This window comes from Pseudophryne corroboree, chromosome 12 (genome assembly GCF_028390025.1).
Source record: "Pseudophryne corroboree isolate aPseCor3 chromosome 12, aPseCor3.hap2, whole genome shotgun sequence".
In the NCBI taxonomy this organism is placed as follows: Eukaryota; Metazoa; Chordata; class Amphibia; order Anura; family Myobatrachidae; genus Pseudophryne; species Pseudophryne corroboree.
In genome coordinates this window covers 162,915,058-162,928,983 of record NC_086455.1, presented here as the reverse complement: position 1 = coordinate 162,928,983, position 13,926 = coordinate 162,915,058, and the positions used below count along the sequence as shown (strand labels likewise).

At 49.1% G+C, this 13,926-nt stretch overlaps 1 protein-coding gene across 4 annotated transcripts in view; it reads right to left on the bottom strand.

Annotated features, from left to right (window-relative positions):
• Positions 1-13,926, bottom strand: part of SAMD4A (sterile alpha motif domain containing 4A) — a 119,428-nt gene that overhangs the window by 42,610 nt on the left and 62,892 nt on the right. For all 4 annotated transcript variants that reach the window (XM_063948383.1, XM_063948382.1, XM_063948384.1 and 1 more), the window contains one exon: positions 1,586-2,104. In XM_063948383.1, coding sequence (XP_063804453.1) covers positions 1,586-2,104 — 519 coding nt within the window. The remainder of the gene's footprint in view (positions 1-1,585; positions 2,105-13,926) is intronic.

Genomic DNA, 13,926 nt, shown 5'->3' with positions numbered 1-13,926 from the left:
ATGGATCCACATAATCATCCCCTATACAGAGCCGCACACCGTCTGCCACCTATGGCTCCACATAATCATCCCCTATACAGAGCCACGCACCGCCTGCCACCTATGGCTCCACATAATCATCCCCTATACAGAGCCACGCACCGCCTGCCACCTATGGCTCCACATAATCATCCCCTATACAGAGCCACGCACCGCCTGCCACCTATGGCTCCACATAATCATCCCCTATACAGAGCCACGCACCGCCTGCCACCTATGGCTCCACATAATCATCCCCTATACAGAGCCGCACACAGTCTGCCACCTATGGCTCCACATAATCATCCCCAATACAGAGCCGCACACCATCTGCCACTTATGGCTCCACATAATCATCCCCTATACAGAGCCGCACACGATCTGCCACCTATGGCTCCACATAATCATCCCCAAAACAGAGCCACACACCGTCTGCCACCTATGGCTCCACATAATCATCCCCTATACAGAGCCACGCACCGCCTGCCAACTATGGCTCCACATAATCATCCCCTATACAGAGCCACGCACCGCCTGCCACCTATGGCTCCACATAATCATCCCCTATACAGAGCCACACACATCGTCTGCCACCAATGGCTCCACATAATCATCCCCTATACAGAGCCGCACACCATCTGCCACCTATGGCTCCACATAATCATCCCCAAAACAGAGCCACACACCGTCTGCCACCTATGGCTCCACATAATCATCCCCTATACAGAGCCACGCACCGCCTGCCAACTATGGCTCCACATAATCATCCCCTATACAGAGCCACGCACCGCCTGCCACCTATGGCTCCACATAATCATCCCCTATACAGAGCCACACACCGCCTGCCACCTATGGCTCCACATAATCATCCCCTATACAGAGCCACACACCGCCTGCCACCTATGGCTCCACATAATCATCCCCTATACAGAGCTGCACACCAATATGTGTTTGTTCTCAAACCTTCCCAGACTGATAGGGAAATAACAAATGATATTTACTTCATTATTTTTTTTAAATATAGACAAATAATGCAGCTTCAATTAAAAAAAATAAAAATAAAATAAAAAGAGATCACCACCGACAGCCGCTTTCGCTATTTTAGTCTCATTATTTTAGTGAGCCCGTGATGCGGCCTGTCCCATGTACTTAATCTGCAACACTAATCTGACCATTCGGAGGCAATAAGGAACCTGATCTGAACGCTGGAGCAGTTATTACGGTTTGGCGATGTTACATGAAGGTTTCCCAGAAAAACGGAGCCCGTCTCTGCCAGCACAGGGGCAGTCGGCACTCATGAAAGCTACACTACCACTTGCTGTAAAATGTTACGGAGGGGCTTCTCCCCCAAGCCAAACCGCAGGACGCTGCACCATTTGGTTTCCAAAACTTCTCGTACAGGGTGCTAGCAGAACTGGGTCTGGTCCCTGGTAACCAATACCGGCTAAGAGTTTAAAACTACGCAGTAGGTGGACCCCTAAAGAAAAACGGAGACTATAATACGTGTACAAACGCAATATTGTTTTTCTTTGACCTTTTTACATAAAAGAATCAGCGGGCGACTTACTTGTGCTTGTGTTGGTTCCAATAGCGTTGATGGTTGTGGGGACGGAGGAAGAGGAGTAGAGGGGCAAATGTCCGTTCTCACAGCTCATATTCTTGTCCTGCCAGTTGGAGGAGCTGACGCAGATACCGGAGTCACGCGAGTTCGGCCAGCCGTTGAGTTTATCGTCCGAGTTCTGTCTTTGGTGGTAGTAATGCATTTGCCCATAATCCAACGAGTCTGAGCGACACCGCCCCTGGGTACCAAAATTACCCGAAGTGCGGTCCTCTAGGTGATTCAGCCACATTGCCAGTGCGCTCCTGTCGTCCAGGGACGTGGCAGGATGGATCAAGGCGTACGACAGCAGCTGCCGGCTCTCTTCTATGTGCTGGTTGTGTTCTATGGAATGAGCCAACAGTTTCGGCAAGAGTTTCATGTACTCCATTTTTGCATCCATGTTCCCAGGCTTCAGTAAAGGCAGGTGCGTTAAAAGCTGAGAGATGACCGTGTCCTTGGATTCCTGCTGCCACTGGTTAATGATTGCTGAAAGAGAAATGGGAAACAAAAAATGTTGCAGTTAGAATGTCAAAAATAAGTCAGCCGGACGTGCAAATATAACTCGAGACAATAGCCTACTTCCCCCCCCCCAAACGTGTCGGGATTTTGTCGGGTTCGGCATCTCAAACGCCGGGATATCATACTAGGCCCGCACCACCTGCAGAAAGTCATTTCCCTTTATTTTTTAGACCAAGGGTGTAAAAATATTTTAACAGATATTAACAAGGCCCAAAATCGATCCAACTTGTAACGTCCGCAACGCCATTGACCAGGTGGCTATAGGGTACACCCCTAAAGTGGCACATAGCTAGGGTTCCCTAATCAACAGCCGCTTTAAAAGGTGGAAAACATTACAATCCATGTGTCCGGGATGCAGAGAGATTGTTGGCGGTCATGTAGACATTCTCTACAAAAACACTTTAAATAGATGCAGTTATGAGTCTTCAATGACATAACACAGGTCATACTCTTTAACGGGCGGTCTTCAGTTTGCCGGCTGTCGGGATCCCAGGCGCACATTATACCGGCGCCGGAATCCCGACAGCCGGCATACCGACACTTTATCTCCCTCTTGGGGGTCTACGACCCCCCTGGAGGGAGAATAAATAGTGTGGCTCATTTGCGCTCGCCACACTGTCGGTATGCCGGCGGTCGGGATTCCGGCGCCGGTATGCTGGTCGCCGGGAGCCGGCATACAATACTACACCCCTCTTTAACCATTGCAAAAACGTATCACACCACGATGTACGTTCAACGGTCGCCCATAATGCTTAGAAACAACGTCCGGCCACTTACTGCCACGGTTACAAATCACATGACATTTTTGTAAAACCAAACAAAGCGAGAATCCTGGAGAAATCACAAAATGTGCGAATCGGATCACGACAGACGTTTCCAGAGATAAATATTGATGTATCAAACGGAATACAAGATGTCAAAGCTAACCCCTACACCGCCGGCTCCAGAAAAGAAAAACTGAACCGACAGATGGCAACGTAATCAATAGAGACTGGTGTAACGTACAGACAAATCTGGAATGTTTAAGCCATCAGGCACAGAATAAACAGATTCCTACAGGAGATCTGCGCTAGTCTCAGCCCTGTAAACACCCTATAACTGCAAGAAGATAAAAACACACCCGCCACATAACGGAGCTAGGAACTTACATTTGTCGATCTCCCATTGGCCGTATAGATTACGTTTAGGGCAGTGCAGTCCATATACAGATTTATGCCCTTATTTATCAATGAGTGATAAATTTCACTGTGAGTGATAAATTGCACCAGCCAATCCTCTCCTAACTGTCATTTTTCAAACACGGGGGCAGATGTATTAACCTGGAGAAGGCATAAGGAAGTGATAAACCAGTGATATGTGCAAGGTGATAAAGGTACCAGGCAATCAGCTCCAATATGTAAATTAACAGTTAGGATCTGATTGGCTGGTGCCTTTATCACCTTACACAGATCACTGGTTTATCACTTCCTTATGCCTTCTCCAGGTTAATACATCTGCCCCCGTGTTTGAAAAATGACAGTTAGGAGCGGATTGGCTGGTGCAATTTATCACTCACAGTGAAATTGATCACTCATTGATAAATAAGGGCATTAGTAACAAGACACAAGCCAATGTTGGAATTGTTGTGGAAACCATATGGTGCCCATACACTTGTGCGATTGCATGCGAAGCGATATCAGGCCCGGATTTCCCTTGAAGCTCACCTTGAGATAAATCGCATCTAAAAGTGCTTTTTTTGTGCATTCGATGCGCATACAATCCTGCGATTTATTGGATGCCACTTACGACCGGAAATCGGGTGATGCACATTGGGTGGAGTGTCCGGGAAGTGAGCTAAATACCTCACATATCGCACATTGCAGTGCGATAAATTGAATGTGGTAAAAACAGCATGCGATCGCACGTGCGATCTGATAAATATTAAGTGCAGCACATAGGATCTTGAGATGCGACCGGAGAGGCCGCACAACGCGTCTCATGGTACATAAGACGTGCATACAATCCTGCGATTTATCTCACAGATGCGGTCGAAATCGAACGGCGGTACCAGATATCTCACAAGTGTATTGGCCCCATTAGGAGGAAACACAAACAGAAAAGATATATGTAGGAACTTAAAGGGCACATATAGGGGCTGTTTCTGAATTGCACACATGGCGGCTGTAGTTGCGGCCGCCCGCAGAAGCCTGATGTACTACCGTGTGATAATGCGAGTTTCCGCTGACCTAATGTGAGGGGACCCGCAAGTCTGCAAGACGAAAGCTGAGGCGCTCAGTGATTTTACACCAACCATCATCATAGTAACCGCCTCACACTAGGTGCAGGTGATCCACACACAGGTTTATCTTGCCCGTACGCACGACTCAGAATCACACGGAGCTTAAGATACATTCCCGCAATTCAGGGCAGTTTGGCGCAGTCTTTGCTGCTGCCCAGTTTCCCATCCCCGAAATGCTCAATTTCATAGAGTAACGGAGTCGGCCAAGCTCCTTCTAACTCGGAGATATGCATAAACACGCCATTTGCGTCCGTGCACAGAGATCGGTCCCACTCAGAATCAGCCTCATCATCACACTCTTCCCATGTCAATAATGCGACGGGTGGACAGGCCACAACCTTCTAAGAGCTCCCTGCCTGGATTAAGAACGTTATTCCAGTCAGTCATGTGAGTCTCCAAAGGAAGAGAAGCGTTGTAGCTGATGTCATCCGTGTGCTGGGGATACCCGTTCCTTGTTAGATGTTACACTGACAGAGCGCAGTGACTCCAACACTCCGAACGGTTATTAAATAACACACATATGATTGATAGTTATTTATCTGAAAGAATCAGCTTTAATTGTAACTGTCCCTTTATTCCTTTAGTCAGTAGGTATATAATGGTTTAGACTGGACGATGCCTACTCTTACACTATAGATCAGGTGAGTCAGTATAGCCAATCAGCATTCGGCGCCTATCTATTCAATGGCTCGCAGGAAACCCCACCTTCCAGCAGCTCCACTGACCCTCACTCACACACAGTAACCTATCACTGTTACCATAACAACGCAGTGGGCGTACCGCCAATGCACGTGACGCTTTTATGGCTTTACCAAGGTCGCAATGATAAGAAGAGGTGCCCGCTCTGCCCTTCTGAGAGCACAGGGGTGCCCTGGGTGGCTGGAGAAGCAATGCCAGGCCCCTACCCAAACTTTACTATGGTGCTTGGTAATGCCTAATCCACTTGACAGCATTCAGACATGTGACATCGGGACAAAATAAGCCCCAGTACCTCTTTGCCACTGTCAATACCCTCCTCTGCCCACCCCATGCACACAGCACACCGGCGCCGGAATCCCGACACCCAGCATACCGACACCTTTTCTCCCTCTTGGGGGTCCACGACCCCCCTGGAGGGAGAATAGATAGCATGGCGCGTGTAGCGCGCCACTGTGCCCGCAGCGCGACGTGTGCAGCGACCCCTGCAAGGGGCTCATCTGCGCTCGCCCAGCTGTGTGTATGCCGGCGGTCGGGATTCCGGCGCCGGTATGCTGGCCGCCGAGAGCCCGGCCGCCGGCATACCATACTACACCCCTACCAACGCATCAGCAACCATCCACCTCTTTCCCCCCCTAACAGCCCTCTTACCAACTCTAACATCTTTATTCCCTGTATCTGGAGAGGAAGTCATGGCCTTCATCTGTCCCCCCCCCATCACCACCTCCCCATTTGACCCTATCCCCTCCCACCTCCTCCGCTACCTTTCTCTCTCTGTCTGCCCCCATCTTGCCCACCTTCTCAATCTCTCCCTCTCATCAAGCACTGTCCCCTCTGCCTTCAAGCATGCACTCATCTCTCCTATTCTTAAAAAACCTACCCTTGATCCAAACACTTTCTCCAACTACCGACCCACCTCTCTCCTCCCTTTTGCCTTTAAACTCCTTGAGCGCGTTGTCTACAACCGTCTGACTGTCTTTCTTTCCTCACACTCACTGCTTGACCCATTCCAGTCTGGTTTCTGTCCTCTCCACTCCACTGAAACTGCCCTCACAAATGTCTGCAATGACCTCCATGCGGCCAAATCCAAGGGCCACTACACTCTGCTTATTCTCCTTGACCTCTCTGTTGCTTTTGACACTGTGGACCACCCTCTTCTTCTGCAAATCCTTCACTCCCTTGGTCTCCGCGATAGTGCCCTCTCCTGGCTGTCCTCCTACCTCTCTGATCATTTCTTCTCCGTCTCCTCTCATGACGCCACGTTCCTCCCACTTCTTCTAACTGTACGTGTCCCCAGAGGCTCTGTTCTTGGTCCTCTCCTTTCCTCTCTCTATACATCCTCTTCAGGTGAACTCATTAGCTCTTTTGACTTCCAATATTATCTCTATGCTGATGATACTCAAATCTATCTTTCCTCCTTTGACCTCTCCCCTGCTCTCTTCACTCGTGTCTCCAGCTGTCTCTCTGCTATCTCCTCCTGGATGTCCCAGCACTTTCTTAAACATAACATGTCTAAGATTCAGCTGATCATCTTCCCACCCTCCCGCATAATCTCACCTCCCACAATCCCATTACCTATAGATGGCACTACTATCTCCTCTAGCCCCCAAGTGCGCTGTCTTGGAGTAATACTTGACTCCTCCCTTCATACCACTGCCAAGCCACTGCCAAAGGGAGGACAGCAGCTTAGCTGCTTCCAGGAGGAGAAGCATTACCCGCCCCTTCCCCACTCGCAGTACCTCCGGGCACCATCCACAGCACCCCCTCCACCACCCACAGTGGCTTCCGACCCCCTCCCCCACCCGCAGGACCCCTGCACCCTCTTTCACCCGCGGAACCACCGCACCTGCCCCACCCGTGGCAGCCCCAAAAACCGCTCCTTCCCCACCCGCGGTGGCTTCAGACCCGCCCCTCCCCCACCAGCGGCAACACCGCACCAGCCCCTCCCCCACCCACATCTCCCCGCACCCGCCACTTCCCCAACCACAGCACCTACTAGGTGATTCATCAGGCCCTGTGTGCGCGGTTCACCCCTTAACCATCGCACGCCCTTTGTCCGTGCAATCTTTAACCACTCACACAATTATGATTGGAGGTAATACTCCATATAATAAGGGCGTGCAAGGATTAAGAGGGCGTAGCCCCTTACAACGGTTTGAAGAGCGCCCGTTGGGCGTGATGAATCACCTAGTAATTAGTCTTAAGCAGAGGAGTTCCAGGGAATAGTGCTTTGAAAAGAAGTGAGTAGGTCTCATATGCGGGTACCTGCTGTTGCTACTGGCAACTGTGTGTGCTGCACATCAAACCCGACGATATGGCTAGCGACACCATTTATGCTAATGAAGGACGGAACACTGATCATTCTGTCCTTCATTAACATCGCTCAATGTGTACCCAGGTTCCAATACGTCGGCCCGTCAGCACTGAAGTAACATCTATAATTTGCATAATATAAAATTATACAGAGCTGCTGATTGGTTGATTGGGCACCTTCTCCTCTGGCTCACTTCTCTGCTCTTACCACTGCTTAGTAAATGTCCTCCATAGTTTCATATAGACAGGTCAGTCCGATCTGCCGGGTTGGACGAAATATCGCCTTGTGTGTACCCAGCTTATGGATGCAGACAGCACCGGCCGTTACCCTGACATAACTTTTTTGACAGTATTACCTCCCTGGTCCAGTAAAAACAGCAAAACCCCCTCTGCCATCTTTAGGACGGGTACGGGACTCAGGGTCGACACCCATTAGGCCGACACCCACTGGTCGACAGTGGCTAGGTCAACACTAGAAATAGGTTGACACACCCATTAGGTCGACATGAAAAAAGGTAGACATGAGTTTGTTTTTTTGGTATCGTTTTCTCAGTCAAGTGACCGAGAACTCCAATTAGTGCACCGCGTCCCCTTGCTCGGTTACCGTTCCCAATCGTAGTCCAAGTGGATCGTAAAGTATAAAAAAGTTCAAAAAAGAAAGAAAAAAGTGAAAAACTCATGTCGACCTAATGGCTGTGCCGTCCTATTTCTAGTGTCGACCTATCCACTGTCAGCCAATGGGTGTCGACTAATTGGTGTCGACCCAGAATCCGGATACCTTTAGGACAGGGTCCCTGATAGCGCAGAATAAAGGTGCCAGTTCACAGTAGGGTGTAAAGTAAAGGGTAACTTTGCACCTGGGTATTGCACTGCAGGTGGGGCAGATGTACAAAGAAAAGATTGGAGAGAGAATTATACAGTAGTTAGGAGCGGCGTGTCCTAGCTGGACTCTGAATTGTAGTGTATAAATAAAGCAGTTCAACACTTGCGGGCAGGGCCGTTGAGATAGACGTGGGGCCTGGTAACTGAAAGGGGCTTGGCCAAATCAAGGAGGCGTGGCTAATCTCTCTCCATAAAAAATAAAAAAAAACTATGGTCCTACTTCAGCATGGATCGCTAATCTGAGAAATTGCAGTTGTCTGCGAGTAGAAAGGCGCCGTCACGACCGAAAGAAAAAACGCCCCGTGCAAATTTGCGCAATCACAGATCGCTATCCACTCGCAGATGCAGACGCAATTACCGGAATATCGAAGATTTTTTGCTGTCTGAGAAAATGTGAGTAGGTCGGAGGCTGCCATTAATCTGCCACTGAGACGGGCTGGTAGTGGTCTGCGCCGATGTCAGAGACCCTCTCCAAAAACATCTGGGCACGTCTGTGTTTTTTTTCCCCCTGACACACCCAGAAAACGGCAGGTTTCCACCCAGAAACGCCTGCTTCCTGTCAGTCAAACAGCAGCTACATTGCGATTACGATCTGTACGCAATTTCTGTCACTATTACCCCTCGTGCATGCGCAGTCATTTGATAATTGCCCCATTTGCGATTTTCTGAATAATGATCCATGCTGAATTAGGCCCTATGTACGGTGCAAAGCAGCAGCTGGCCCAGGACCCCCAAACAGGACTGGGTAGTTAGCACTTACCACCCCTCTTTCGGCGCTCCTGTTTGTAGGCTGCATGCAAGAGCAGCTAGTATTTACACTGCATGCAACAATAATAAATATATTTGCACCCCTTGTATGGTTTTGCCAGGTGCAAAGTCACTTTTTTTGTTTTTTTTGCTTTGTTTCCAACGCCGAATTTAACCCAACAATGACTTGTAAATATCTAAGATGTTAAGTATAAGAATACTAGGTGATTCATCGCGCCCTACGGGCGCTCTTCACACCGTCGTAAGGGGCTACGCCCCCGTAATCTCTACTAAAAAGTGAAGGTGTAGTAGATGTATAGTTTGTATTGGTGGAATAGGAGGTTTGTTCGTGGGTAGTTGTAGTATGACAAAAGGGAATGTGATGGTGAATGGGGTGCAGGGTCTTGTGAGTGGGTGAAGAGTGTCTGCAGGGAAGGCTGTACAGAATATGGCTGTAAATGACATGCGGTGGGTGATGTAAAGGTAGGGGCATTGTTGTGTGTGTGTGGTTGAGTGAGGTGGAGTTGTGTTAACGTGTGGCTGTGGGACTGAGATGTAGGTTGTGACTGCTTGTGGTGAAGGGTGTGCGTGTGTTTGTCTGTGTGGTTATAGCATGGGACATGTGGATGGGGTAGTGATTGTAGAGGTGTAGTATAAAAAGGTATATGTAGCGGTAGTCAGTGGTGGTGGTGTGTGGAGAATGTCAATGTGGGAGTCTGAAGGGAGGTTGTGTGTGTGTGTGTGTGTGTGTGTGTGTGTGTGTGTGTGTGTGTGTGTGTGTGTGTGTGTGTGTGTGTGTGTGTGTGTGTGGTTGGTTTGACATGGGGTTGTTGGGCATGGGCAAGGGGGTGCATAGGTGCTGTACTTGTGTAAAGGTGGGTGGATGAGGGGTAGGGGCATAGTAGTTGTGAGTTTCGGAGTGTGGTGGGTTGTGGTACGGTTTATGCAGGGTGAAGATAGCTGTGTGGTTGTTGGAGTGGTGGTAGGGCGTGTTAAGTTGACGGTGTGTAGTGTGGTTTTAAGTGTGTGTGTAGCCCATGTGTAGGGTAGACGGGTAGTGTTGTGGGGTATCATTGGTTGTGATGGGTAGACATAATCCCTGTTGAGGGTCACAGTTTGTAGGTAGTAGGTGTTGTATTTATTGCATGCTGGATTGTGGATGAAGGTGAAGGAACAATGTATGTTGTTTAGTTTATTGTGGAAGGGGTACATAGATTGTGCGTGCTGTATAGAAAATGGGGTGTGGGGGGGGGGGCTGGGCTGAGTGTGGTTGGACGTTGTATGTAGTCTGGGCAGTGTATGAGTTGGGCTAGGGGTGAGAGGTAGTTGAGGGGTTAGTAGGTGTAGTAGTTGGTGGAGTTGTATGTGTGTGTTGTAGTGTTAGTTTGTTGGAAGGTGGGATGGCTGTGGGTGTTCTGCATAGGGTGCTTTGTGTAGGGTATTGTGGTGTGTGGATGGGAGGTTGGGGTGTGTGTGTGTGTGGGGGTAGGAATTGGCATGTGGGTGCTTGTTTGCGAGACAGGTCCAGTTGTGGGCTAATTGTTGTGGTGATGGTGTGACAGAATCCATGGGCTGTTTAGAGAGAGAGGTAGGTGTGTAATAGGGGTAGTGTGGTGTTGTGCAGGATTGTAGAGGGTGTGGAAGGGAATGTGGGTGCTGGAGTGTTATTTTGGAAAGGTAAGTGGTTGTGTGTGTGGGTGAAGAAAATAAGATTTTACTTACCGATAAATCTATTTCTCGGAGTCCGTAGTGGATGCTGGGGTTCCTGAAAGGACCATGGGGAATAGCGGCTCCGCAGGAGACAGGGCACAAAAAGTAAAGCTTTTCCGATCAGGTGGTGTGCACTGGCTCCTCCCCCTATGACCCTCCTCCAGACTCCAGTTAGGTACTGTGCCCGGACGAGCGTACACAATAAGGGAGGATTTTGAATCCCGGGTAAGACTCATACCAGCCACACCAATCACACCGTACAACTTGTGATCTAAACCCAGTTAACAGTATGATAACAGCGGAGCCTCTGAAAGATGGCTTCCTTTAACAATAACCCGAATTAGTTAACAATAACTATGTACAACTTATGCAGATAATCCGCACTTGGGATGGGCGCCCAGCATCCACTACGGACTCCGAGAAATAGATTTATCGGTAAGTAAAATCTTATTTTCTCTATCGTCCTAGTGGATGCTGGGGTTCCTGAAAGGACCATGGGGATTATACCAAAGCTCCCAAACGGGCGGGAGAGTGCGGATGACTCTGCAGCACCGAATGAGAGAACTCCAGGTCCTCCTTAGCCAGAGTATCAAATTTGTAAAATTTTACAAACGTGTTCTCCCCTGACCACGTAGCTGCTCGGCAAAGTTGTAATGCCGAGACCCCTCGGGCAGCCGCCCAAGATGAGCCCACCTTCCTTGTGGAGTGGGCCTTTACAGATTTAGGCTGTGGCAAGCCTGCCACAGAATGTGCAAGTTGGATTGTGCTACAGATCCAACGAGCAATCGTCTGCTTAGACGCAGGAGCACCCATCTTGTTGGGTGCATACAATATAAACAACGAGTCAGATTTTCTGACTCCAGCTGTCCTTGCAATATATATTTTTAATGCTCTGACAACGTCCAGTAACTTGGAGTCCTCCAAGTCACTTGTAGCCGCAGGCACTACAATAGGCTGGTTCAGATGAAATGCTGACACCACCTTAGGGAGAAAATGCGGACGAGTTCGCAGTTCTGCCCTGTCCGAATGGAAAATCAGATATGGGCTTTTGTAAGATAAAGCTGCCAATTCTGACACTCTCCTGGCAGAAGCCAGGGCTAGAAGCATGGTCACTTTCCATGTGAGATATTTCAAATCCACCTTTTTTAGTGGTTCAAACCAATGAGATTTTAGGAAGTCCAAAACCACATTTAGATCCCACGGTGCCACTGGAGGCACCACAGGAGGCTGTATATGCAGCACTCCCTTAACAAAGGTCTGGACTTCAGGGACTGAAGCCAATTCTTTTTGAAAGAAAATCGACAGGGCCGAAATTTGAACCTTAATAGATCCCAATTTGAGACCCATTGACAATCCTGATTGCAGGAAATGTAGGAATCGACCCAGTTGAAATTCCTCCGTCGGAGCACTCCGATCTTCGCACCACGCAACATATTTTCGCCAAATTCGGTGATAATGTTGCACGGTTACTTCCTTCCTTGCTTTAATCAAAGTAGGAATGACTTCTTCCGGCATGCCTCTTTCCTTTAGGATCCGGCGTTCAACCGCCATGCCGTCAAACGCAGCCGCGGTAAGTCTTGAAACAGACAGGGACCCTGCTGAAGCAAGTCCCTCCTTAGAGGTAGAGGCCACGGATCTTCCGTGATCATCTCTTGAAGTTCCGGGTACCAAGTCCTCCTTGGCCAATCCGGAACCACTAGTATCGTTCTTACGCCTCTTTGCCGTATAATTCTCAATACTTTTGGTATGAGAGGCAGAGGAGGAAACACATACACCGACTGGTACACCCAAGGCGTTACCAGCGCGTCCACAGCTATTGCCTGCGGATCTCTTGACCTGGCGCAATACCTGTCCAGTTTTTTGTTGAGGCGAGACGCCATCATGTCCACCATTGGTCTTTCCCAACGGGTTACCAGCATGTGGAAGACTTCTGGATGAAGTCCCCACTCTCCCGGGTGAAGATCGTGTCTGCTGAGGAAGTCTGCTTCCCAGTTGTCCACTCCCGGGATGAACACTGCTGACAGTGCTATCACATGATTCTCTGCCCAGCGAAGAATCCTTGCAGCTTCTGCCATTGCCCTCCTGCTTCTTGTGCCGCCCTGTCTGTTCACATGGGCGACTGCCGTGATGTTGTCCGACTGGATCAATACCGGTTTTCCCTGAAGCAGAGGTTCTGCCTGGTTTAGAGCATTGTATATTGCTCTTAGTTCCAGAATGTTTATGTGAAGAGACGTTTCCAGGCTCGTCCATACTCCCTGGAAGTTTCTTCCTTGTGTGACTGCTCCCCAGCCTCTCAGGCTGGCGTCCGTGGTCACCAGGATCCAATCCTGTATGCCGAATCTGCGGCCCTCCAATAGATGAGCACTCTGCAACCACCACAGAAGAGACACCCTTGTCCTTGGAGACAGGGTTATCCGTAGGTGCATCTGAAGATGCGACCCTGACCATTTGTCCAACAGATCCCTTTGGAAAATTCTTGCGTGGAATCTGCCGAATGGAATCGCTTCGTAAGAAGCCACCATTTTTCCCAGGACTCTTGTGCATTGATGTACAGACACCTTTCCTGGTTTTAGGAGGTTCCTGACAAGCTCGGATAACTCCTTGGCTTTTTCCTCCGGGAGAAAAACCTTTTTCTGAACCGTGTCCAGAATCATCCCTAGGAACAGCAGACGAGTTGTCGGCATTAACTGGGATTTTGGAATATTCAGAATCCACCCGTGCTGTTTTAGCACTTCTTGAGACAGTGCTAATCCCATCTCTAGCTGTTCTCTGGACCTCGCCCTTATTAGGAGATCGTCCAAGTATGGGATAATTAATACGCCTTTTCTTCGAAGAAGAATCATCATCTCGGCCATTACCTTTGTAAAGATCCGAGGTGCCGTGGACAATCCGAACGGCAGCGTCTGAAACTGATAGTGACAGTTTTGTACAACGAACCTGAGGTACCCCTGGTGTGAGGGGTAAATTGGAACGTGGAGATACGCATCCTTGATGTCCAAGGATACCATAAAGTTCCCCTCTTCCAGGTTCGCTATCACTGCTCTGAGTGACTCCATTTTGAACTTGAACTTCTTTATGTACAGGTTCAAGGACTTCAGATTTAGAATAGGCCTTACCGAGCCATCCGGCTTCGGTACCACAAAAAGAGTGGAATAATACCCCT